We start from the raw sequence: 27423 nt of genomic DNA, 5'->3' as shown, positions 1-27423 counted from the left end.
TTATTTCCAGACTTTGCATTCCAATTGCCAATAGTTTTCAAAGCATCTTGATGCCTGTTTGATCAATTTCAGGCTTCAGAACTCGGTAACATTTTTTAATTTCAGCATCTCTCCTTTGAGAGGTTGATGTATCAATTTGAGAAATAGTTGTACTAACTGGATCTGATCTCCTTGTACGTGGGTAGATGTATGGATTGTTTTAAGAGCTGGAAGAACCCCCCAATCAAATGATATATTAAAAAATTAATACCTAGCATAAAAATGAGATCAGAGGAAATGTTTACAACAAAAATATAATAAAGTAACACTGTAAGTCCAGAATAATTTTAACCATAGTTTTAAATATATTTATATCTAGAAAAAGGAGGCTATCCTCACGCACACTCCTTCAACACAATAGCACCTTGCCCAGCTAAATGGTCATTCCATGATACCCACCAACCCGACATGATCACTGAAAACAGACATGTGCATAAGCAAACGTGGTGAAGAAAGCTGATGGAGCCCAGCTATCAGAAAGATATAGCATCTGAGGTCTTAAAGGTTTGAAGGCAAACAAGCAGCCATCTAGTTCAGAAGCAACAAAGCCCAAAGAGAAGAAGCACACGGCCTAAGTGAATACAAGGTGTTGAAGGGACAGGTAGCAGACACCAAAGAACAAAAACCATCATTATGTGATCACCTTCCTCACATAAACGCTGAAGACGAAAGTGTGCATAAGCAAGCGTGGTGAAGAAGGTTGATGGTGCCCGGCTATTGAGAGATATAGCATCTGGGGACTTAAAAGTAAACAAGCAGCCATGTAGCCCAGAAGGAACAAAGCCCACATGGAAGAAGCAGCACACCAACATGTGTGATCATGAAGGGCTGAGGGGACCAGGTTTCAAACAAAGGCGGGGGGGGGGGATCATCCCCGTGATGGGGGATGTGCGTGATGGGATCCAATGCCCATCTATAAACAGCTGGACATCCTTTCCAGAGGGGTAGTGGGGAGGAGATGGGTCACTCAGGGTTCAGTGTAGTAACAATGAAAACCTTCCTCTAGTTCTTGAACACTTCTTCCCCTCCAATTATCATGGTCCCAGTTCTACCTTGTGGACCTGGTTAGACCAGAGGATGCACAGCGGTACAGTAGGGATCTGGAAATGCAGGGAATCTAGGACGGATAAACCCCTCAGGACCAGCAGTGAGAGTGGCAACACTGGGAGGGAAGGGGGTGTTGAGGGGGAGAGCTGATCTCGGGAATCTGCATGTAGCCTCCTCTTTGGGGGATGGGCAACAGGGAGGTGGGTGAGGGAAGATGCAGGGCAGTATAAGATAAGATAAAATAATTATTTATAGACTATTAAGGGTTCATGAGGGAGGGGGGAAAAGGGTGGGAGGGGGAGGGGAAAAAAGGAAAATTAGCTGATTCCAGGAACCCAAGTGGAAGGCAAATTTTGAGAATGATGAGGGCAACGAATGTATAAGGGTGCTTTACTCAGTTGATGTATGTATGGATTGTGATAAGAGTTGTATGAGCCCCAATAAAATGATTTATTTAAAAATAAGAGGCTAAAACTTGACAAAACTTACAGTGTTCGTTGAGTGGTGGTCTTGGTGACTGGGTTACTCCTTTTCTTCATCTTTCAAATGATCAAGAACTGAATGTTTTAATAATGAGGAATATGTAACTAACAAAAAATTGACTAAGTTTGTTAAACTACTTTAATATCAATCCATGTGTTCATGAAACGTAGCCACAAATTTTCAAAAAGTACAGACCGGAGTCCCAAAAGTCCTGATAAAGAAATATATACAAATATCTTTATTGTGTTTTTAAACGTATATATTTTGGTACACAAGAGGGTGGGTAAGTTGATCAAGTCCAGTAGAGGAAGGGTTACCAAGAATGCATAAGAAATGTCCACACAGAAAACATGATGGGACTAACATCCTTTCTTTAAAAATAAGTATATTCCATACAAAGGAGAGAGCTGTGACGAAGTATGTTACAGCGTAGGGACCTGCCACAGCGCGGAGGGACGACTCAGCAGGAGGAGTCTTGCAGCGTCTCTGTGTCACATACTCACTGGAGCCTCATCCGCTTCTCAGGGGGCGCTCTGGCGCTCACTGCTTGTTGGACGCTCCTTGTGGTCTCCTTCTCCTCAGACCTCACAGCTTCTGGTGCAGGCTCGGCCTCTTTCTTTGTCTGATCCACTGCACATCAAATGCAGAGTTTTTTGGTGAGGGAATGAGGATCGAGGGGATGGGCAGTTAGGTAACAGTTCATCTGATGGTTTGGAGTCTTTCAAATTTTAAGTTTTAACGACTTACCTGTTTCATCTAGGATATGTATTTAGAATCCATTCACAAACATAAAAACTGCTAACTCAAGGTACTTTGTGAAACCAGACAAAGTTATAAGGCATTAAATAAAGCACTATGTGTACATGAAATATATGATCAACCTATTCCAGCTCACTGGACAGTTTAATGCTTGTTTTCAGTGGTGAAACAGAACACATTCTTCATACTGAGATAGGAACGAAAAAAACCTCTAGTCATTTTGGCATCTACATCCTTCTTTCAATACACTCTTCCCTCTCCCATTCGTCAGCATCACTAGCTGCCAAAGCACCACCTTTTGGTAACTCAACAGGTAAGAAAGATAATCTAAGAGGATAAATGAACACCGCTCATCTCAGTCTTAGTCAGTGCTGAGTGTAACATGTTATTGATCTTACGCCAAGTTTAATAAGAATATTAGATAAATCATACCTGGAACAGGCTTTTCTCCAGACTTTTGCTGTAATTGAAAAATATAGGAAGAATAAAAATTACAAAATGATAGTTTTATTTTTTTTATGGTTTATGAGTACTAGTTCCTCTTTGAAGTCATTTATAACAATTTGAATAAAGTTACGGTTTCAATAAGAATGATAAATTCAAGGAGGGAGAACTGCCAAACTGTTCATTTTATTCTTTCTGTATTTCAGAGTAGACACAATTCTAAAACGAGAATGCTTTACCCAAACCAGTTAAGTAGAATCCTATGAGAAAGAACAGTGGAGCCTCAAGACTCCTGAGGAAATCTGCTCAGAGGTTATGAGCTATAAGAATGGAGAATTAAGTTTTGAGGAAAGCCCTTGGCAATTGGCAAGACAGCACACTGCATGAGAGTAAAGATGACATGGGTTATTTTCCTATGAGCATAATATGCCTTCTGATGCTTGTACTACGGTAAAAAAAAACCTGATGGGGTGGAGAGCTGAGGAACCAGGACTAATCCTTGTTAGATACAGTAATTCTTTTACTTCGCTGGGCCCAGCAACTTCCCTTCCCCATTACCTACCACGGCCTACCCCGCCTTCACATTTAACTGATGATCATGCCTTCAATGTTAAACAAGTTTATTTAAAAAGATGTCTACACCATGAACTCCTTTACTAACTTTAAATAGTTCCCTGTCGTTTCAGAAAAAGACGTGACATATTCATTCCCATGATTAATGCTTTCATTGTTTTCTGAATTTCTAAATTTGTATACACTCCTTAAACTCTCTTGCATATTCCTATCACTAGAGACTACACAATTTTCTGACTCACATGTTCCAGATCATGCTGCCAAGCGCCACCTAGATTCCTCTAACTGTACACCCTGGGAACCACCAAACACGGAACAAGACCCAAAGAGAACCCTTACTTACCAAAGCTCCGACCAACAACGCCCAAGGTCTTTATCCTTAGGGGAATGCACGCTTTCAAGGTTGGCCCTTGGGTGATGTCTAGGGGATTCCATTTCAAGTGGGTTCTCACCATTCCCTAATAAGATGCAGCTGTTCCTAGACAGCTTACCTGAAGCGCTGCTTTCCTTGGGAAATATGAAATTCTGGTCATAGGTTAGGGAGCGCATGCCTACGTGACAACTGCTCCCCTCCAAAATGAAAACAGAAAAAGCTTGGCTGCCCAGGTTTCAGTGGACGTCCGACAGGACAACACACACTATGTGGCTTCATGCTCACTGCCTGCAGTGAGTGTCCTCTGTGTGACTCCTGGTAAGACGAGCACATAAGGAAGTCGACACATGGATTCCTTCGGACTCTGCCTATGTCGCTCCGCCTTTATGACCTACTTGTTTTTCTTACTATGTTACTGTTATCAATTTTAGTCATGAGTCCAACTCTGTATTCAGAAGGCAGAAGAGGAGGTCTATCAAGATACACAAAATTCTCTTTATCTAAATTCATCCTTAAAAAGTATACATAAGTGCACATGGCATAGTGGTTAAGTATTTGGCTGCTAACCGTAAGGTCAGCAGTCCAAAACCACCACCTGCTCTGAGAAGAAGGACAAGGCTTTCTACTCGTATAAAGAATTACAGTCTTGGAAACCCACAGGGTCTACAATGCCCCATGAGTCCTCTATCAGTCAAAAGTGACATGATGGCAGTGAGTTTAATTGACTATGTATGTACACAATACTATACAAGTTCATAAGAATGGAAACTAACCATGAATAATCTACTCACATATTCTAACTCATACCTAATTTCAAATTTCATTCAGTGGACTGATAGGTACATTTGCTATTATTACTTGACACCTCCCCCAAAAGAATAATACAAAATTTCTATCACTTAAATACCCATAAAACTCTATTCCTAATCCCTCCATTTATTATACCATGGCCTCTTTTTTAAACAGTCTGTTCTTGTTAGTTACCAACATTTTAACTAGTCCTATCACTTAACGAGATCTACTACATTAGCTAAGTACCGTAAAATGAGCATGAAGTCTCAGGTTGTAGCGTTCACACGCTTTCGGAGGAGCGCATTACCTACTATACAGTCCCCAGAGGAGTGTTTGTGAAGCATCAGTGAAGACACAGAGAGCAAGGCAGCGCTCCCGCGAACTCTCTCCTTCTCGACGTTCGCTGCTGAGATCTTTACTTCAGCTACTAAAGATCGACAATGTTCGGGCCACACTTGGAATATTCCCAGTTACAAATGAGTAAACATGTTGCCATGAAGTGTTCAGTAAATTAAAAAATAAGCACACATTTTCCTTCTCATTACCTGCACAAATCTAGGTGGGAACTTTTGTCGAAGGTCTAAGAGTAAAGCATCCACACGTTGTCTCTGGAAAATAGAGCTTGGTTCTTCCTTTCTTTTGGCTTTAGGTCTGACTCTATCTGTTAAAACATGAAGTTCAATCAAAACAGCTCATGCTGAGGGAGAATAGTCTTATATTTTTATAGATCTTTTATCTATTATTGACATACCCCAAAATCATTTTAGTAGATGCTATTCCCGCAAATACAACATTTGTAAGAAATGTTCACACTCGCCATCTTAAATAAACTGAACATTCTAATATTTAATATGTTTACATGTTTTTGAAGATACTTTTCTTTTACTATGTAAACATGGATAGATAGTTCACAGCTGAAGTTTCTCATAATCACCCAAACCACAATTCAGATTATTAGTTTAAAATTTAACTTTCATATAAAGTAGCACATAAATTATATTTTCCCCAAATCCTACTCATACAAAGAGAAGATGCAAACTTTTCAAGCTCAAGACACCATAATCTACTAAGACCGCACTTCACTGGGAAAACAGACAAGACAAGAGACCAGGAAGACAAGAGAGAACATGAAAGAGAAATGTGGGAAATAATCGCATGAGATTTGCCTTTAGAAAAAAGTACAGTGGAGAGCCTGTCTCTACAAGTAAATAAAGGGATATAAATAAATTTTACACCAGGGGTGTGAGGGGCGATGCTGGGAGAGTGGAGGGCGAGTGGGTTGGAAAGGGGGAACTGATTACAAGGATCCACATGTGACCTCCTCCCTGGGAGACGGACGGCAGAGAAGGCGGGAAAGGGAGACTCCGGCTAGGGCAAGATATGACAAAATAACAATCTATGGATTATCAAGGGCTCATGAGGGAGGGGGGAGCGGGGAGGGAGGGGAAAAAAAAAGAGGACCTGATGCAAAGGGCTTAAGTGGAGAGCAAATGCTTTGAAAATGATTAGGGCAAAGAATGTACGGATGTGCTTTATACAATTGATGTATGTATATGTATGGATTGTGATAAGAGTTGTATGAGCCCCTAATAAAATGTAAAAATAGATAGATAGATAGATTTTACTTGAAATATTTCATTAGGAAAAGGACAAATAGGTCTTGAGCCAGTTTAATTCAACGTAAGCAAACTCTCCATATCAAACTGTACTGGTTATCATTAAGAATAAAATTTCACTGGTCTGAATCCTATTCAAGGCTTCCTTGCCCTCCAGGAATTTACTCTGATTTGCAATTTCTTACATAAATAAATCCTACTATTGGGGTTTCTGCAAGTCGTTTTCCTGGTAAAATATGGTGAACAAGCAGCAGAATAGCACAAATGGAAACGAAGGCACCTGAAGAAAACAGGTCACCTGGTGACAAGGCTCTAACAGCAAGGCCCCTCGTTTGAAGAATAGGATAGAGGATTTCACGTTCCAAGATGATGCAACATCATCAAATGACTTAATGTCCTCAAGGTGACTTCTTTGGTTTTCAAATTTTTTTACAGAGGTCCATTGCTGCCCATGTTCCCAATGCAACATGCCGTTTGATGTGTCGACCACTGCTTCCATGGGCAAGGATGATGGATCTGAGTGCAACGGAATCCTTGACCGAGAGGACCGATTATCTATGCACACTTTCATATGTAAGCACATTATTTGCCCCCAAAAGTAATTTTGCTCCCGTAGAACTTGTACAAGCCCGACAAAAGGAAACTGCATGGTTTCACACTGCAGATGCTGGTGTCACGGTTCTATCCTTTCACCAAACTTACTCAATCTGTATGCTGAAGTACAAGGCACACGGCATCCAGGTCACGAGTAGCTCGCGATACAGATGGCACAACCTGGTTTCCTCTAAGTGAAGAGGGCCTGAAGCATGTACTACAACCTTGACAGAAAGACAGCCCAAAGCTTTACAATTGGACCAATAAGCAATATCATGATAAATGGAGAAAGATTGCAACTGTCAAAGATGTCATTAACACACACGGAAGCAGTAGTCAGGAAATCAAAGGACTTACTGCACTGGGCAAATCTCAAAGATGTCCCTTTGAGGACTGAGGTGTACCTACCTAAGCCAGGGTGTTTTCAATCACCTCACAATGTTGGTGGAGGATATTGAATATACCAGACTGGAAGAAGTACAGGCAAGAAGAGAAGATGGGAAGATTTCATCTCATGTAGGTTAACAGGTGACTGGGACAGACCAGTCCCTGAAGAAGAGCATTAGGCTTAGCAGAGGTCAATGAAAGAGAACAAGGCCCTCAAGGAGATGGGCTCAGAGCCTGGCTGGGTCGTTGTGAACTGGAACAAACTCGACAGCACCTACCAGGGGTCTTCTTACCAAGGAGCCCCGGTGGCACAGTGGTCACGCACTTAAGTGCCAACCAAAAGGTAGGAGAGTTCCAACCTACCAGCTGCTCCACAGGAGACAGGTAGCCGTCCGCAGAGTCCCAGCCTTGGAAACCCTAGGGGGCAATTCCGCTGCCAAGTAAGGTTGGCATGAGTTGGGATGTACTTGATGGCAATGGGCTTGGTTGTTGGGCTTTGTGTCTTACCTACCTTGCTCGTCATGATCTTTAAAATGCCACCAATACCCTTTGGAGGGATGATACCGACAGTAGGACATAGCTTCATCAAAAGCTGACTGAATGCCATGCACTGCAGTGAGCTTATAAAAACAAAACAAAACAAAGCATGAATTTCTCATTAGGTTCACCAAAATTTCCATAGTAAATGCTCAAAATCATCTAGATCAACATGCCCTGTTTCTCAGAACCTAAACTATTACCTAGCCGGGATTGTGGCACCTATTTTTATCCCTGAACTGACACAAAATAAACAATGTTCATCACATTCACATAGTAAACCCTATACACGCTGGGCTGCTCTAGGTAGTCAGCAGTTTGAAACCACCAGCAGCTCTGTGGGGGAAAGATGAGGCTTTCTCCTCCCATGAAGAGTTAACGTCTCAGAAACCCACCAGTTCTGCCCTGTCCGATATTGCTGAATTGGAATCCACTCAAGGACAGAGGGGTTGGTTTTGAGTTTTATACTAATTTCCAGAAAATAAAGGAGTTTCTGTTTAAATTCTTAGAAACAAAGGACCTCAAATGAAAGATTTGTTTGTTTATTTGTTTGTTTGAAGAACAGAAAGACACTTACCACTCTAGAATTTATAACCGAGCCCAAGTCTGGTGCCTGATAAATCACTCCAGCAATGATGTAGTAATCGGCTAGCGGGATGACTAGATAATCGGGGGAAAAGAATTTAGGAACACAGCTGTAAATCCAAGTCTTGCTCCAGTAAAGGCAGTCTACTTTGCCACAGTAAACCTTAGAGTTTGGTAATGCCCGTTGTTGTCCTCTGATGGGAACATTGCCACACCTACTTATTTACTATTACTGATGGATACATTGGTACTAGTTGATGGAGACCCACAAAGTCTAAGGTATTTGCCCTGGCAGCTCTGTCAGGTAAGTGTTGGACGGCTAGTTGCAAGGTCGGCAATTCAAGCCCACCGGCCCCTCTGCTGGAGAAAGATAAGAATGCCCACTCCTGTGAAAATGTAAGTCTCTGAAATCCAAGGGACAGCTGTACCCTGCCCTATAGGATGACTATGAGTTGATTATGATTCAATGGCCTTGGTTTGCTGTGTACATAATAATCCTTAGAGAAGCCCTAGTGGCACAGTGGTTAAAGCACCCAGCTGCTAACATTAAGACCAGCAGTTCAAATCTACTAGGCATTCCAAGTCTGGCAATGGGTCTGTTTTGGTTTCTGTTAGTTCCCATATTGCTGTTTCTCTGAGTCTGCCTGAAGTTCACTCACTACTAGCTTCTTCAAGAAGAGCTCTCACGGGAACAATATTCCTGGATTTGTATATGTTCATAAGAGCATGTCTATGCCCTTTTTACCTGAAAGTCAGTTCAGAGGGACTTACATCCTATCTGAATTGTTTTTTCCTTGAGTTATCTTTTCCTACTTTCTTTTAACATAACGTATCAGTCAAAAAGTCTAATGATAAAAATTTTCCCCCTGTAAACAACATGTTCTTTACTTCCTAATTTCTTCTAGCAAGTTCTGTTTGCTTGTTTTGTTCCTTTAAGGTCACATCATTTAATGAGGCAGGGTTCATGAACTCTTTTCTAACTCGCATTGTTTTTGTTCTGGGTTAAACATACGTCTGTGGTAGTCTGTCTTCTGCACTCTCTTGGCTCAATTCCATCATTGCAGCCATTTTCACTCCAGTCCCAACAGTTGCCTCTCAGCATCCTGATACAGAATAGCTGTGAGGGAACTTTTCAGAGTCCATAAGGGCCGGACTGAAAGCCCTTCCTACTACTGAGACCTTTCAGCTGACCTGATTTAAGAGGGAAAAAGCCGTAACAGTTTCAGCAGTATTTCTCAACTAGTCTGTAGTGTTTCCTAGTAAGAGTTGATACTGTTGAACGGTGCTACTGAGTAGGTTCCGGCTCATAGCAACCCTAAGGTACAAGTGAACGAAACACTGCCTGGTCCTGCACCATCCGAAAAATTGTTATGTGTAAGCCCACTGCTACAGCCACTGTGTCAATCCATCTTCCTGTCTTTCACCGCCCTGCTCCTTTACCAAGCATGTCTTTTCCAGAGACTGGTCTCATTTACCATGTCCAACATATGAGAGACAAAATAAGTAGCTATTGCCTATGTCAGAGTTCAACTGTTTCCAGATCCAGCAGGCACTACTGTGTTGCTTTCCTTTGTTTTCTGTCCTGACGCATGGTCTGTCCTCATCCACTTAAATTGTGGGTTATTTTTCATCTTTTTAAAAAAATTTATTAATTGGGAGTAAGTCACATATCATATCATTCCATAGTGCAATCACATCAAGAAGACTTACACAATTGCTACCACATCTATATCCGAACATTCTTTTTCTTTCTGGCTTCCTTGACACCATCTTCCTTTTACCCCCAACCACCACTGCACCCCACCCCCAAAAACCTTATTCTACTCACTGCCCCTATAGGTTTACCAATCCTGGGTTTCACAGACCGAAATACAGAAAAACCTACAGCACAACTTCAAGAGGGTGACCTCCAATGACATAACACCTCTGAGCAATGCCCTAAGATGAACAAACAAAAATACAGAAAATGTTGAAAACCAGATCAGGTCCAGCATGCATCTGAGAGGGGCATCAACTGACCACCTTTTAACTGTTTTTGAGTAATAAAACTATGCTCCCACTGTTACCTTCCCCCCCCCCCCTGTAATCTTTATAAAATTCCCAGGCACCTGCTTTTTAAGAGCCATATGGTATGCCCCTGTATGGACCTATCCGTCTGTTTCACCAGACTTCTGTTGATGGCCATGCAAATTATTTCCTATCTTTTCCTGAAGAGAATAATTCAGAGATTCGTACCTGCAGAAATGTCATGTTCAGTGATTTCTTGCTCAGACAGCAAGTACACCCACCTGAGAAACATCTTATTCCGTAACCTCCCACCTACCTGCAGATAACCCTAGTTCCCAGAATTAGCCAAATCACACATTCCCACCCACAAATGTACCCTCCGTGACTAGTCCTCTACAACCCTGCTAGTCTGTACAGAAAAGCCTTTGACTCCGATCAGAGGCCCCTCTCTGGTTTCCTCAATAAACCTGTCTCGCGCCATGAGTTTCCCCATCTGTCTTTCCAACTACTGAGTATATTCTAACAGATGTTATAAGCAATGCTGCAATGAACAATGTCCTCCTATATAAATCTTTTCAAAATATGTAGGCTACCTTGTGCAGTTGCATTACACTCAGAGTGAAAGCATTATGTCAAATGACAAGTGTTATTTTAAATTTGATTAGGTCCTGACATTGACAACATTTTTAGAAACATCCGCCTCATGACTAGCCCTCACCTCCACCTGAAGTTCACGTTTTACCTTGAGTGGGGGACTGCCGCTGCTGCTTCCGAATAATAAAGAGAATGGGTTCTTGAGCATGTAAAAGGATGTATTCCACTCCAACCATCTGACTGAAAACAGAACACAGGCACCCAGAGGTTTAGGAAAGCCCTGTAAATAATTCTACGCAACATTCAAATTACTACACAACATAAAAGAATAGCAACACGGCAAAATGTATGAAAACTGTCTAGGTTTGTTGTTAAGGAGCTCCAGTGAATCAGTGGCCCAAATGATTGCAGTGGAAACCCAACAGCCGGTCCATGAAAGAAAGGAGCGGCCACGAGCCGTCAAGCATTTCAGCCACGGAAACCCCACGGGACCGCTCTGCTCTCCTTTGAGGGTTGGTGGGTTGGGACTCTTGGCAACAGGTTTTTTTGTTTTGTTTTGAAGGCTTGCTGTTGAAAACTGACCAGGCTGTCAAACTGCAACAACAAATTGTTTTCACAAGAATTCGTCATCCACTACACATGGGGCTGCTAACCACAAGGTCAGCAGTTTGAGGTGGTCTCCTCCTGTGACGATGTGCAGGCTGGGAGACTCTCAGGGGCAGTGCTACTTTGCTCCTGGGTGCCTATGAGTCAGCCTTGACTTGATGGCAGCAGAAGGAAACTAATAATGGTGTCTCTGAGGTGAACCAGAGACATAGCTACACCACAGATGCATGAATGGATGTTGGGCTTGCACTTAACTCTAGCCCCAATCCAGGAACAATTAGTACCTATGACATGGCCCTGCTCCACGCTGGCCCTCATGAAGAGATCACTGAAGATATGGATGTTACAACACAGTGTTGTGAAGAAACCAGATGGTGCCTGGCTATCGGCAAGAATATAGAATCTGGAGTCTTAAAGGCTTGTTTTCAAACAAGCAGCCATCTACTAAGCCCACGTTTGTTCCAAGGATTGAAGATCAATAAAATCCACATTTGAAGGCAGGAATGGGATTAGAGCTTAAATTGTGAAAACCTGGTTTGTAGAAAGCTATGGATGACAGGGGGATCCTAAAATCCATTTTCAGGGTCCACACACAGATTAAACTTCCAGTGAATCCCCTCTGGTCATCGTTCAGGGTTGTAACAACCCTGTTGTCAGATAGAGAGCACTGTAAAGTTGATTATGTCAGACACAGGTCAAAATATACTGTCTTATCACATGATTGCCCTTTTGCTATTTCAGTGAAATTAAAAAAAAAAGTGATGGGGAAATTCACATAGATTGAGGCCCTGGTTAATCCTCTCTGACCCTGGACCAGGAACGTGAACAGCCTTACTATTAGAATGCACTGCAAAGTGGATTGTTGCAGGTGCAGTTAGGTTAAAATTTAGCACCCTATCATTATGATGCATTTAGTTTTCAATATTTTCTGCTCTTTCACTTACAGTTTTTATGTTTTTCTTTGTTACTGTTGTTAGTTTTTGTTTCTGCTTTGGGTTATTTATCTTTAAAATGTTTTTCAGTATATTAAAATCCAGGAGAGGTAAATCTAGAGACAGGACCTGGATTAATGGTTCCTTGAGGGTACGGCAGAGGAAGATGGGGAGGAATGGGAAGTTGAGTACAAGAATGGAGATATTGTCCTAAAGATCACTCATCAGATGCACATTTAACCTCCTACTTATAGATTCCACTCGACAGTGGACATTTTATTTTTTTAACTGTTCCTTATGCAGCTCTGATGCCAAAGAAACCGAACTCAAAGGCAGAACGTGGCTGCCAGGGTGTTTAATTTGTGCCTTTTTTGACACCACGTTCACTAGTTTCCGAAAGCGAACGGGCAACACAAAGGCCGGGACAGTGGAAATTTTTACATGAAATTTTTAGAACAAGATTTTCTCAGTTCCAACGAATTAATAACGAATAATTCTTTCACATCATCTTTGTATAAATCCAGTTCTTCCAAAAGTTCTACTGTGTATTTCATGAAAAACAAACTGGATCATTCACTGTAAAATTCTAATTGGCAAGTTCTTAAGACAACTTACTTTAAATGTTCTAATGTTAGTCTCTGCATTTTGACCATTTCATTATTACATGTCCTGTCATAAAAAGGGTTACTTCTTTCTGAGAAGTAGTCCAAGACACTATTGTTGTTCAAAATGGGGATCCACGTACTGTCGACCCAGGAGATGCCCAGCAGGTTATCTACAGGAGGAAAAAAAAAGATAAATAATGAGAAAAGGGAAAGAATTCAATCCAACAAACATTAGGCATCTAATGTACTAGATGCTATGGACATAAAGATGACACGAACCCTAACTTGCATACACTTGGTCTTCTAGAAGAAGCAAGCACGCAAGAAAGCAACCACAGCGTATCATGCTAAATGCGCTAAGACAGGGCTAAGCGTGCTGTTCGGGAATAGAGGAAAGAGCAGAATGCACTGCCTGGGGCGCAGGGTTTATTTTTCAAAGGGTGTGGAAGGGGTGGGATTTAGAGCTCTATCTTAAGACTAAACAGAAGTTCACATGATTCCGAGCACATCCAGACATAAGGAATTACACGACTATACGGCTTGACTAGAGAATACTTTGGCGTAAGTAAAGAGGTGACATTGTGATAGTTGGGTGCTATCAAGTACGCAGTTTCTAAATCCCTCCTGGTCCCGTGTCATCCGCACAAGTGTCCCTATGTTTGATCTCATTGCTGCAGCTCCTTTGTCAATCCATTTCACTGAGGGTCTTCTCTTTTGTCCCTGAGCCTCCACCTTATCAAGCATGATGTCCTTCTCTACGGCCTGGTCCTTCGAATGTCATATGCAAAGAAAACGAGGTGAAGCCGTGTCACCCCCACTTCTAAAGATCATGGTTATATCTTTCCAAGACAGACTTATTTTCCAGCAGTCTAAGGTATAGTCATTACTTTTTACCACCATCACTATTCAAATTTATCAATACTTCTTTGGCTTTCCTTACTCATGACGATCCAGCCTTTTCACACACACGTGAAGTGATTGAAAATACCAATGACTTGGGGACTCCAGGAAGATGGCCGCCAGACAGGTAACTCACGCCCGGAGTTCCGAGGACATCGATGTACACTGGCATGGATAGGAACTGGAAATACGGGGAATCCAGGACAGATGAGCCCCTGAAGAACAGTGGTGAGAGCGACGATATGGGGAGGGTGGAGGGAGGGTGAGGGAGAAAGGGGGTACAGATGACAAGGTCTACATGTAACCTCCTCCCTGGAGGACGGACAGCGGAGAACTGGATGAGGGAGACGTCGGATGGTGTAAGATAGGATAAAATAATAATTATTTATAAATTATCAAGGGTTGGGGGGGGAGAAGGGAGGGAGGGGAAAAATGAGGAGCTGATACCAAGGGCTCAAGTAGAAATCAGGTGTTTTGAGAATGAGGATGGCAACATATGTACAAATGTGCTGGACACAAATGATGGATGTACAGATTGTGAAAAGAGTTGTATGAGCCCCTAATAAAATGATTTAAAAAAAGAAAATCCCAGTGACTTAAGTCAGGTATACTTTAGTGCTGAGACTGACATCTTTATCTTTGCTTTTCCACACTTTAAAGAGGTCTTTTGCAGCAAGTTTGTCCAGTGCAATATGTCTTTTGATTTCTTGACGACGCTTTTGTGAGTGTTGTGAATCCAAGTGAAATGAAACCTTGACAGTTTTAATCTGTCCTCCGTTGCTTCCTGGTCCGGTTGCAAGAATTCTTGTTTTCTTTACGCCGAGTCATAATATGCACTGAAGGCTATAGATAGTCTTTGATCCTCATCAGCACGCGCTTAAAGTCCTCTTCTCTTTCAATGAGCATGTCATCTGCATACTGCAGGTTGTTAGTGATGCTTCCTCCAATCCAGAATGCTATTCTTCCCTCTACAGTCCAGCTTCTCAGATGGGTATTGTTGCTGTTGGTGCCACTGAGTCGGCTCCAACCCTACGCACAATAGAATGGAGCACTGCATGACTTTGCGCCATCTCACAATGGTTCCTGTGCCTGAGTCCACTGAGTCGGCTCCAACCCTACGCACGCATGAACAGAATTAAGCGTTCTGGGCCCATCAGCCTTCAATTTGTTACAATCCATAGTGTAAACAATCTACCTTTGTCTAATCAATAAAACACAAGTATCTATCTTCCTGGTGTTCTCTGCTTTCAGCAGATTCATCTGACATTAGTAATGGATCTTGTTCGTTCCAGGTCCTCTTCAGAATCCAGCTTGAATTTCTAGCAATTATCTGATGATGTATAGCTGTAATTGTTTTACCCTCAGCAAACCTTTATGAGTGTGATGTTAATGTTATTGTTTGATAATTTCTGTATTATGCAGAATCACCTGTCATTAGAAGTGGCACAAACATGGAGCTCTTCCAGACAAGCTGGCCAGGTAGTTGTCTTCCACATTTCTTGACATAAACCAGTCAATATTTCTAACATTACATGTATTCGCTGAAGTGTTTCCATTGTAATTCTAACCATTCCGTGAACCTTATTTTCCATCAATGTTGTCAGCATAGCTTGGACTTCTTCCTTCAATACCATCAGTTATTGATTACATGCTACCCCCTGCAATGACTGCGTATCAATCAGTTCTTTTGGGTAAATTGATTCTGTGTTCCTTCCATCTTCTGATGTTTCCTGTATCATTCAATATTTTGCTCATAGACGCTTTTCAATCTTGCGAATGTCAAAGTTTGAATTTTTCTTCAGTTCTTTTAACTTCTGAAATGCTGAGAGTGTTCTTCCCTTTTGGTTTTCTAACTTACGGTCTTTGTACATTTTATTATACTATGTCTTCTCAAGTTACCTTTGGAAATCTTCTCTTCAACTCTTTTATTTCAGCATGTCTTCCATTTACTATGTTCAAGAGCAGGCTTCAGAGTTTTTTTCTGACATCCATTTCATCTTTTCTTTTTCCTTTTTAATGACCTTTTGCTTTCCTTACGTACGATGACCTTAATGGGTTCTTTGGTCAGTAGTGTTGTTCAAGTCATCATATATATTCTGAAAATGGTCTTTAAGATGGTCTTTATGGTCCATCTTGGGATAGAGTCAAGTTCATACTTTGGCTTTCATGAACAAGTTTTAATTTTCAACTTCACGTTGGACTTGCATCAAGCCATTGTTGGTCTTCCAGTTCACTCGACCTTGTTCTGGCCGATGACATCAAGCTTCCCCATTGTCTTTTTTGCACAGCTGTCGTTGATTTGATTCCCATGTAGTCCATCCAGCAGGTTGTGTATAATCACTATGTTGTTGAAAACAGCAGCTGCCATGAGCATTTTGGCAAAATTCTATCATGCAATCTCCAATGTCATTTCTCCAAGGCCATATTTTCCAGTACTGACCCACTGTTTCCAAAGATCGCAACGATGGCACAGAACCAAGCACAGCCATGAAGATGGCAAAAAACCAGGCATTATGCTGCCTCAAACACATCCAGAAAAGAAAGCAACTAAGGACTTGTGGGAAAAGACACAATTTACAGAACATCTGTACATGTAATCCAGTAATGCACATGCAATCTAAAAGATGTACATGCAGTCTAATAAAACTTTTGGAAGCATTTTCATATAACAGAAGGTTGCCCAGTTCTCCGCCCTCTTCATGATCACTGTGTACTGCCCATGCCTATTGTCATTCTTAAGCTTTTATCAAATGCCACCTGGACAAGGGTCTCCTCTTATGAATCCTACCCATGTGTCTTCTCCAATCCTATGCAGTCTTACTAATGCTACTCTTGAAAAATATAAAATTAATATGTCCCCCCTTAGGTAAACCGACAGTGCATAGCTAGTCTAAAAAGATAATTATCTAGCCACAATTATCCATCATGTAGCAGGACAGAACAAGGAAAAGGACTTGGATTTCGGCAATTCCAAAACTTAGGGCTAGTTAATCTCATCAATAGTTGATGTTCCTCATCTACAAGGTGGGCGTTGCAGTAATATTCACACACTACATCATGTGTGCTGAATGCCTGGTACTGTTCTGACTCACAGCAACTCTGCCAACCTCACAACTGTTGTGTTTGAGCCCACCGTTGCAGCCATTTTATTAATCTGCTTCGTCCAGGGTCTTCCTCTTTCTTACAGAGCCGCTACTCTACCAAGCAGGCTGTCCTTTTCCAGGGACCAGTCTCTCGGGAAAACCTGTTGAAAAGTATGAGAGATGACATCTCGTCATCCTTGCTTCTAAGGGATATTTTGGTTGTACTTCTTCCTGGACAGATTTGTCCATTCTTCTGGCTGCCCAAAGTACTTGCAAAATTCTTCACCAGCACCATAATTCAAGCGTATCCTTTTTTTCTTTTGCAGTATCCTTATCCAGTGTCCAACTTTCACCTGCACAGGAGGCTATTGAAAATACCATGGTTTGGGCCAGTACATCTTGGTGTTCCAGAGGACAGCCTTGTTCTCCAGCATTAAAGAGGTCCGGTACAGCAGGATGTTGCTGGATTCCCGGAGCATGCTTCCATGAGCACTGATTGTGGATCCAAGCAAGATGAAATCCTCATCAATTTCAGTCTTTTCTCTGCTTATCATGGTGCTATTCTATTGGTCCAGTTGCGAGCACTTTGGTTTTCTTCACATTGAGCTGCAAGCTACACTGCAGGTTGTCGTTCACGCGCTTCATCAGTAAATGCTTCAAGTTCTCCTCCCTTTCAGCAAGCCAGGTTGTGTCATCTGTATACTGCAGTGTGTTAGTAAGACTTCCTCCACCTGATGCTTCAATCTCCTTCATCTAGACCAACTTCTTAGATCATTTCCTCGGCGTACAAATTAATTAAGTACGGGGAAAGGAGACACTCCTTGTCTGTTTGTCACACTGTGGTGGCTTACATGAGTCTGCGAAGTTGGAGAATATGGCACCAGTATTTCAGTGGTTACAGGGTTACCCAGGGTAAAGAGGTTTCAGCAAAGCTTCCAGATTAAGAACAGACTACAGTCTGTCCACTTTTGAGGGACTGAAACAAACTCCTACCATCGAGTCACTGCGGACTCACAGCGACCCTACTGAACAGGGTAGAACTTGCCCATCTGAGTTTCCGAGACTGTAACTCTATATGGGAGTAGAAAGCCCAGGCTTGAAGGAGCAGCCACTGAAGATAGCAGCATGCTTAGCACGATGTAAGAACCCAACAAAGATAGCTATGGTGACGTGCTGCTACTACCTGGAAAGTATTAAGACCAAGTTGCTTCAACAAAAGTTGTGCTAGTTTATACCTCTTTTCCTTTATTTAGCTAGTTAGTTTAGTTTATATTTCCAATAGAGGACCCTTTCATTCTCATGAGGGTCCCAGTTTCTACTTCTGTAAAGTCTCAGAAATCATGTAGGTTCTACTCGATCTAATACAGTTGCTATGAGCCAGACATAGCACTCCATGGCAGTGAGTTCATATTGTTTATTTTAAATGTCATTATCTCTGGAAAGCCTTTCCCTACTTTCCAAGACAGAAATAATAGTTTCTTCATATTTTCATAGCAGTTTTTATATACTGTCATCTCCCATCATATCATAACATAACCCCCACAGGCCAATGTTCTCCCTTTAAAATATGAGTTTTTTGAGAACTAAATCTGTTCCTTACTCACCAGGATGTCCTAGGGCCTGTTACATAACAATCGAGCACAAGACCTGATATATAATAATCAACAAATGTTTACTTCATCCCTGATGGAAAGGACAAAGGACAAGTAAGGTATGATAATTACCTCTACTGGTCATAGATTTCCATCAATCCATTTAGACAGCCACCGGTATATAAGAATGTTCATTTACAAAATGATAAATTAAGATTAAGGATGGGGGAGGGCAGGGTCATAGCTGTGAAAACAACAAAACTATCAGTCCCATTTAAGAGATTTGTGACCGCACCCTATAAAGCCAAGCAGCCACCAACTACTTATCATCATCTCTATTGATACTCCCTAATCTAAGCTAACATAAAAATGTTACCCATTACAAACATAGCCACCTAAGCCAGGGATGGGGGCGACAGCAGGGAACACAAAGGCTCAGATAATTATGGAGGGAGGGAGGGAGGGAACAAAAGGAAAGAGATGGTCTCCTAACTGGTCTAATGCCACCCTCCCACTCCTACACTTAGTTCTTAGCATCCAAGAAACCTGTAAAAAAACGTACAACTCAAAATTCTCCAGTGGCTCTCCGTTTTAGAGAAGAAAAGCCAAAAACCCTATAAAACCCATTGCCATGGCGTCAGTCCTAACTCATAGCAACTAGAGGACTGAGTAGAACTGCCTCTGTAAGGTTTTCAAAACTGTCCTGCTTACAGCAGCAAACTGCCACATCTTTGTCCCACATAACGACTGAAGGGTTGGAGCCACTGACACGCCAGTTAGCTACGGAGAACTAACCACTGCACCCCCCCACCAGTCTTTCAATAACCTACCATAGTCACACACCTCTTACTTCTCTGGCATTTGCTTCTTGCTTCCTTTCTCCATTCTAGTCCTACGGGCCTCCTTACTACTCCTGCAACACAAGAGTCCTTCCAGGGAGCCTACCAAATGTACACAAAAGGCTGTGAAAGGAGAATAATGGGGAGCAATCAATTAATGTGGGAGTGGGGAAGGGGCATTAAAACTGATTGTGATGATGGATATACTCTTTCAAAAGTGATTTACCATATATACTCAAGTATAAGGTGACCCAAATATCAGCCAAGGCACCTAATTTTACCACAAAAATTGCATAAAAAAACTCAGCTTATACACAAGTATATACGGTAACGATAGAAGTGTGACTCTTATATCAAGTTGACACTGAATCAGGAAGACCGCAGGATTGATGCACCTGGATTATGGTGCTGACAGAGAATACTGAAAGAACCGTGGACTGCCAGAAGAATAAACATCTGTTTGGGGAGGACACACAGCCAGAATGCTCCTTAAAAGCATGAGTAGCCAGACTTCATTTCACATGCTTTGGATGAGTTATCAGGAGCCACCATTCCCGGAAAAGGACATCATGCAGCAAAAAGAGGAAGACCCATCACCACATGGATGGACACATGGCTGTGGCAACAGGCCCAAACATCAGAGCCACTATGAGGACGGTCCAGGACCAGGCGCTGTTTCATTCTGTTGTCCAGAGGGTCGCCGAGTTTGAAACCACTTGATGGCACCTCACAACAGCATTCTCTACAGTTGAGTGTTTTATACAAATATACGTGGACCTGTGGAAACCACTACCAAGAGTCACATTTACTTTCTCCCACTTTTTCTTGAGCTTCTATGACCTCTTCCTCCCTGCCTGATTTGCTCGAATTAAGTTTCTCATGCTTCAGATATTTTAAAAATTGCCCTATTTCCTCTTCAGAATCTCAGAGCACAATTTCTAGCTCTGCCCCCAGCCCCATTCCCCCTTTGAAAAAATCAGACTCCCTGAAATGTGTGTGTGTGTGTGTGTGTTTAAAGGAAATGAGATGCCACCTGATGCTAATTCAAGATCGGGTAGCAGCCATTAAAGGGGTTAATTAACCCGTTACACTGGAGTCCATCAAAAATGTTCTGACACCCTACAAGACAGAACAGAACAGAACCACCTTATTGGGTTGCCAAGACAGTAATGTTTATGGAAGCAGATTGGAAGGCTGTTCTCCCATAGAGTGGCTGGTGGATTCTAACTGCCAACCTCTTACTTAGCAGCCAGGCACTTTACAGGAGCTCCACTAAGGCCTCCGTGCCTCCTAACTAAGGAACATCATCTCTACTTATTTATGCAATGATTCAACAAATATGTGAGGCCTTCTACATGGTAACAGGTAGGATCGGTCCCTAGAAGACATCATGCTTAATAAATGAGGGCAGAGAAAAAGAGGAAGATCCACTGTGAAGGAGTGACACAGTGGCTACAACAGGGGTTCAAACACAGACATGATTGTGACAATGGCACAGAACCAGTGTTCCATTCTGCTGGACATACCATGGCTAAGACAGGAACCGTTTAGTTGGCACCTTAACATTGGATCCGTGGGTAAAAAGAAATGCCCTTGCTTTCAATAACCGTTGGGTGTTAGATGGGAGGTATCAGATGGAAATGCAAGTAAACAAACAAAGCATCTGCTAGTATACATCTAGGGCTTCCTACATAGGGAGCCTTAGAACACAAAGTCCAGATGGTAGCTACAAGCCAAGTTAAAAGGGGTGAAGCAAATAAAGACCCACCCTTCATTTCAAATAATATATGCCCTACAAAGTTACAAAGTTATAGTGTAGTGTTGCCTGATTGCTTCCTTCAAATCTCTTCACTTCCACACTGCAGATATCTTGCTCCAAACAAATAAAACACAGACACTGCCATCGAATCCATCCTGACTCCGCGAACCTACTACAGGGCAGACAGTATGCCTTCGGGATTTCTGAAGCTGTGGTTACGCGTTGGGCTGAGATTCTAAAGGTGAGCAGTTCGAACATCAGTCGCTCCGAGAGAGAAACACGGTAAGGAGTTGCAGTCTCGGAAACCTGCGGCAGATGTGTCCTTATGGATGCCGGTGAGTTTGGGACAGAACTCTCACGTGATCAGAGCGACTGGCGGCTGAGAACTGCAGACCTTTCGAGAGAAGCCCAGAGCGTAACCTACTATGCCTGCAGGGCTCCTACGCCCTCAAAATCCGACAGGCACTGCAAAAAACCGACGACAACCTTTGGCGAGAAACCGCTCAGCTGCGATGAAAAGACGTCAGGAAGGAGTTGAAGGTGAGCCCTCAAGATCTATAAAACCTCAACCCAAGGCAAAGACATTTAGAGAGCCAAACATAACGGCGGCACCGGTTACCTCTGATGTCCACGGCCGCCATAATTCCAAAAGCGCTCACAGCTTCTCCTTCCGGTGCCGTGTACGCGCAAACGCCGTGACGACAAAGGAAGTCGACTGCAGCTCCTATGGATGCGAGGGAAAAAAAGAGCCGGCGAGGGAGAGGCGGGGCGAAGAGGGCGGGGCAAGGCCGGAAAGGGGCGGGGCGGGGCAGGAGGCTGGTGCTGCTCTGCGCCGTGGTTGGTTCAGAAAGGGCCGGAAAGGGGCGGGGCAGGAGCTACTGCTGCTCTGCGCCGTGGTTGGTTCAGAAAGAGCTGGCGTGGGAGAGGCGGGGCGAAAAGGGCGGGACAATGCCGGAAAGGGGCGGGGCGGGGCAGGAAGCTGCTGCTGCTCTGCGCCGTGGTTGGTTCAGAAAGAGCCGGCGTGAGAGAGGCGGGGGACGAGGGCGGGGCAAGTCCGGAAAGGGGCGGGGCAGGAGGCGACTGCTCTGCGCCCGGGTGGGTTCAGAACGAAACCCCGCCCAATTCCGGCCAGCTTCACAATTGTTCTTCTAGGTGTGCCCGTCGTTGGTGGAGGGGGAATGGGCGGAGAGGACTTGGAAATAGCTGGGACGAGAGGGGTGGAGCTAGAACCTGCGAGCCCGGCTGGGGGCAAAGGGGCGGAGCCAACATGAGCTGGGCGGGTGGAGCGTTTTAAAAGAGAAAAGTGGGCGGGAAAGAGAGGAAAGGGGTTGAGGACTGGATGGGGATTGGGATGAGGGATGCTGGCTGGGCATCCCTGGAACCAACGTCCAAAGACAAACCCTGCGTGCTAACCGGAAGGTTCCCGGTGACATGAATTGGCACAGTGACTGCAACAGTGAGCTCAAATTAAACAATTGTTAGTGTTTCATTGTCCTGTATGTCTGGGCGCTAAGAGAACAGACTGTACAGCACCTAACAACAACATTGCAAAATACAGAGTCCTGCTAGTGGTTGAAGTTTGGCGCCGACGGTCCGTCCTGACTCCTAGCGACCCTGCATACAAAGGAACACAATACCACCCAGTCCTGCGTCATTCTCACAATTTGTTCACCTGTTTGAGCCAATTGTTGCAGCCACCGAGTCCATCCTCTGACCCAGTGCCTTCCTCTTCCGCTGCCCTAGTAGAGCCGCACTCCTCGTGGTCTGCAGTTCGGCAGTTTGCGGAAGAATGACTGGGCTGTCTGCCACGGTAAACAGTTCCAGTCTCAGAAACCCACGGGCGTGGGGGGGGGGGGGGTTCTCTATGAGTCAGCATCGAGTCGGTGGCAGTCAGTTTGCGTTTGAGTAGAGTAGTGGGTTAAGCTTTGGGCTACTAACTTCAAGGTTAGCTGTTGCAACGAACCAGCGAGGAAGATGAGGCTACTTGGTCCAGGAGAGACTGAAGTAGCAATTCTACTCTACCCTATGACCCTTCTAAATACACACACACACACACACACACACATACACACCAGCCCTGATGGCAGAATGGTTAAGCACTTGGATGGTTAAACTCGATGTTTCCAATCCAGCTTTTGCTCTGTGTGAGAAAGATGGGTGTGGAGAGGAGGGGAGGAAGGGGGAACCTATTCCAATGATCGACACATAACACCCACCCCAGGGGGAGGAACAACAGAAACCATGGGGACAGTGGTTGGTGAAAATAATAATTTATAATTTATCAATGGGTCCCAGGGGGGAGGTTGGAAAAAAGAGGAGCTAATATCAAGGGCTCAACAGAAAGTAGATATTTACAAATATGCTTGATACAATTTAGGTATAGATTGTTATAAGACCTGTAAGCTCCCAACAACATGATCTCTTAATTAAAAAATAAAATGAAAAGATTGGCAGTGTTGGGAACCTACTGAGGGAAGTCCTGTTTGATTCTATAGGGTCACTATGAGTGTAATAGAGTTGTAATGCGTTTCACTGCGGGAAGAAGAAACAAAATGAAACATTGCTAGTGAGTTCATTCTGACTCAAAGTTAACTGTCCCGTGAGATTTTTCATTTCTGGGCCTTTCTTCTGCTCACCACGGTAAGGGTGTCAACTGCCCACTTTGGATGAGTTGTTCGGTGCTGGGGAGTTGGTTCCAGCTCCCAGCCAACCTGTGCACACAGAATGAAGCATTGCAGGGTCTAGCACCATCCTCACAAACATCGTTACATTTCAATCCATGTTGCAGCCACTATGTCAATCTATATCGAGGGTCTTCCTCTTTTTACCAACCCTCTAGTTAACTGGTATTTTTTCTCCGGAATTGGTTCTTCCTGATAATGTTGCCTGCCGCGACTCCGTGATAATAATAGAAACTCGGAGTTGATTAAGTCTGGGAACCGTTCGTGAAGTTAAGAGCTTCGCAAGGGAAGTTCAATGTGGGCTAAAAAGCAACATAACAGTGGCTCTCCAGGAGGGCTAAAGGACCTGGTGAATCTTTGTATGCTTATGGGAGTCTTATGTATTCATTATTCCACCACTTGTCTGTCAGTGTACATGGTGGCTTGTGTGTTGCTGTGACGCTGGAAGCTCTGTCACTGGCATTTCAAATTCCAGCAGGGTCGCCCAACGTGAACAGGTTTCAGCCAAGCTTCCAGACTAGGAACAGACTACAAAGAAGGACCGGGCTGCCCGCTTCAAAGGAAAGAGCCACTGAAAACATGATGCATAACTTCAAAACATTGACAGCTACTGAAGGCCCTAAGAATGTAATCAGACCATTGTCAGAGATAGTGCCAGAGGATGGGCCTCTCAGGTCCAAGGGCACAGAAATTGTGACTAAAGAGGACCTGATTTATTGGAATGAAGAAATCATTCCAGGGTTACGTTGGGCAGGTCAAGCCTATGGGAGGGGGCCTTCTAGAGCTTCATTTGTCGATGGGGCACAGCTCAAGCCAAGGAGAAACAGCTGCAAAAATCTGCTAACGCTCAAAACTTGGAATGTGGGAAGTAAGAATCTAGGAAAATTGGAAGTGGTCAAAAATGAATAAAGATGAACACATAAAGATCGATATCCTAGGCATTAGTGAGCAGAAGTGGACTGGTGTTGGCCATTTTGAATCAGAAAATCACATGAATGACTACTAGGAATAACACACTCAGAAGGAATGATGTGGCATTGTCAAAAAGCACATTAGAAAATCCATCATGCAGTACTATGTTGTCTGATAGGATTATGCCCATCTGACTTTGAGGAAGTCCAATCAATACAACTATTATTCATATTTATACATCAACCGCAAAAGCTCGTGATGAGGAAATCAAAGAATTCTATCAATGACATCAGTTGAAAAGTGATCAAACATGCACTAAAGGTGCATTGATATTTATTGGTGATTAGAATGCAAAAGTTGGAAAAAAGAAAGAAACAGTAGTTTGAAAATATGATCTTTGTGAAAGAAATAAAGCTGGAGATCGCATCGCAAAACCAATAACTTGTTCACAGCAAATGTCTTTTTCAACAACACAAAAGGAGACTATGTATCTGGACTTCCCCTGATGGAATACACAGAAATAAAACGGACTAAATCTGCATGAAGAGACAATGGAGAAGCTCAATATTCACAGGTAAAACCAGACCAGGGGCTGACTGGAGCAGACCATCATGTGCTCATATGCAAGTTCAGGTTAAAGCTAAATAAAATTAAAACAAGTCCATGAGAACCAAAATACGATCCTGAATTTCAAGAACATCTGAGGATTTGACACATTAAACACTAACAACAGACAACCTGATGAGGTGTGGGAGGACATTAAGTCTATCATTCATGAAGAAAGCAAAAGATCATTAAAGACAGGAAAGGAAGAAAGTGGATGTCAGAGACTCTGAAACTTGCTCTGAACTATAGAGTCGCTGAAGAAAGTGGAAGAAAAGAGAAAGTCAAGGAGCTGGATAGAATATGTCTAAGGGCAGCTCGAGAAGATAAAAGACAAATATTATAATGAAATGTGTAAAGAACAAGAATTAGGAAATCGAAAGAAAAGCACATACTCAGCATATCTTTTCGTTTCTCCCTAAGGGATAAATTACTTTTATCTTACACAAATTGCTTCTAATGGAAAGCTACATCGCTTATTTTAGGAGACGGGAGTAACCTTAATATCAATATTGGAATTAGTCAACTCATAAAATCACATACAAAAATATCAAATAAAATGTTTGCATATCATACTTTATATATAGTATACATTATAATTGAAAAGTTAGTCTAGAAATATGTAGATATTTCTTTTTCTTAAAATCATTTAATTGGGAGCTCATACAGCTCTTATCACAATTCATATCTCCATCCATCGTGTCAAGCATATTTGTACATTTGTTGCCATCAACATTTTCAAAACATTTTTTTCTACTTGAGCCCTTTGTATTAGCTCCTCATTTTTCTCCTCCCTCCCCCACTTTCCCTCCCTCATGAACCCTTGACACTTTATAAATTATTATTTTTTCATATCTGACACTGATGGATGTCTCCCACTCCTCTGTTGTCTAACCCCCTGGGAGGGGGTTATATGTAGATCATTGTCATCGGTTCCCCGTTTTTCCCCCTTAACTCCCTGGTATCGCTACTCTCATTATTGGTCCTGAGGAGTTTATCTGTCCTGGATTCCCTATGTTTTCACCTTTTATCTGTACCAGTGTACGTGCTCTGGTCTAGCCAGATTTGTAAGGTACAATTGGGGTCATGATAGTGGTGGTGGGGGGGAGGTGGAGAAACATTAAAGAACTAGAGGAAAGTTGTATGTTTCATGGGTGCTGTACTGCACCCTGACTGGCTCTTCTCTTCCTTGTGACCCTTCTGTCAAGGGATGTCCAATTGTCTGCAGATGGGCTTTGGGTCTCCTCCACAGGCCCCTTCATTCACATTGATATGATTGTTTTTGTTCTGGGTCTTTGATACCTGATCCCATTAACACCTCATGATCACACAGGCTGGTGTGCTTCTTCCATGTGGGTTTTGTTGCTTCTCAGCTAGATGGTGCTTGCTTATCTTCAAGCCCATAGCATTTCACCCCAGTGTGGTGGGGTCAGATCAGGCACAATTCCCACACTGTGCCTCCAGTGTTGTCCCTTGTAGTGTCATGGGTCAGTGAGGAACGTCTTGTCTCATGGTGAGGCTGGCCCTTTGGTCTTCTCTGTGCCCATTGGCTGCTCTGTGCAGGAATACCATCCTCGCGGCTTGGTGGGCCAGAATGTGCTCCACTCTCTCTCACTCCCAACATGATCACTGAAAACAAATTGGGTGCATCAGTAAATGTGGTGAAGAAAGTGGATGATGTGTACAACTAGATGTGCATCAAGCCCTGCCGAACCATCTGGTGATCCCTTGGATTGCCAGGAAGGGTAAACATACACAGAGGATCCTTCCAATATAAACATGGCTAAAATCATAGTCATGGTACCTACCCTTTCAGTGAAATTAAGACATGCTCTATCAGCTAAAATTGTAGTAAAAGTATTGATTCTTTCAGAAAATCAAATAACTTAAATGGGTAAAAATTTCAAAGACAGAAGAACTCCAACTTCCATCCCACCTAAAATTCAACTTTACACACACACACACACACACACACACACACACACACACACACACACCCATGTTGACACTTTCTTGTTACTTTCTGAATTCAGCCTTTTCTAGTTCTCCTCTTGTTAGAGCTTTCTTGGATGTGCCTCATC

At 42.9% G+C, this 27423-nt stretch overlaps 1 protein-coding gene and 1 non-coding gene across 4 annotated transcripts; both read right to left on the bottom strand.

The window, feature by feature from the left end:
* Nucleotides 1–1778: 1778 nt before the first annotated feature.
* Nucleotides 1779–21898, bottom strand: MED6 (mediator complex subunit 6). Of its 3 annotated transcripts, none has more exons than XM_075531191.1 (8): nt 21766–21898; nt 12984–13143; nt 10979–11070; nt 8222–8304; nt 7619–7727; nt 5056–5171; nt 2761–2788; nt 1779–2199 (listed from the first exon to the last, which is right to left on the bottom strand). In XM_075531191.1, the coding sequence occupies exons 1-8, from the start codon at nt 21785–21787 to the stop codon at nt 2069–2071; spliced, it is 741 nt and encodes a 246-aa protein (XP_075387306.1). In that variant the 5' UTR covers nt 21788–21898; the 3' UTR covers nt 1779–2068. The 3 variants fall into 3 exon arrangements, with proteins under 3 accessions (XP_075387306.1, XP_075387307.1, XP_075387308.1); XM_075531192.1 differs by lacking the exon at nt 21766–21898 and adding an exon at nt 19379–19504; XM_075531193.1 differs by lacking the exon at nt 5056–5171.
* On the bottom strand, nt 12655–12789 carry LOC142427109 (small nucleolar RNA SNORA13). The gene has a single exon (XR_012779934.1). It is a non-coding gene; the product is annotated as a small nucleolar RNA SNORA13 (small nucleolar RNA).
* Nucleotides 21899–27423: the final 5525 nt, after the last annotated feature.

The sequence above is a fragment of the Tenrec ecaudatus genome, chromosome 14, assembly GCF_050624435.1.
Source record: "Tenrec ecaudatus isolate mTenEca1 chromosome 14, mTenEca1.hap1, whole genome shotgun sequence".
NCBI classification, from domain to species: domain Eukaryota; kingdom Metazoa; phylum Chordata; class Mammalia; order Afrosoricida; family Tenrecidae; genus Tenrec; species Tenrec ecaudatus.
The sequence above is the reverse complement of the archived record's forward strand: the minus strand, read 5'-3'. Positions and strand labels throughout refer to the sequence as shown.

Excerpts from the sequence above, each read along its gene's own strand:
- MED6 (XM_075531191.1), bottom strand. The coding sequence starts at position 21,787 with ATGGCGGCCGTGGACATCAGAG. Across the intron at positions 7,728-8,221 it reads CGGTTATAAATTCTAGAGTG|CTCACTGCAGTGCATGGCAT; the intron begins GTAAGTGTCTTT and ends TGTTTTTATAAG. Across the intron at positions 2,200-2,760 it reads TGGAGAAAAGCCTGTTCCAG|TGGATCAGACAAAGAAAGAG; the intron begins GTATGATTTATC and ends TTTGATGTGCAG.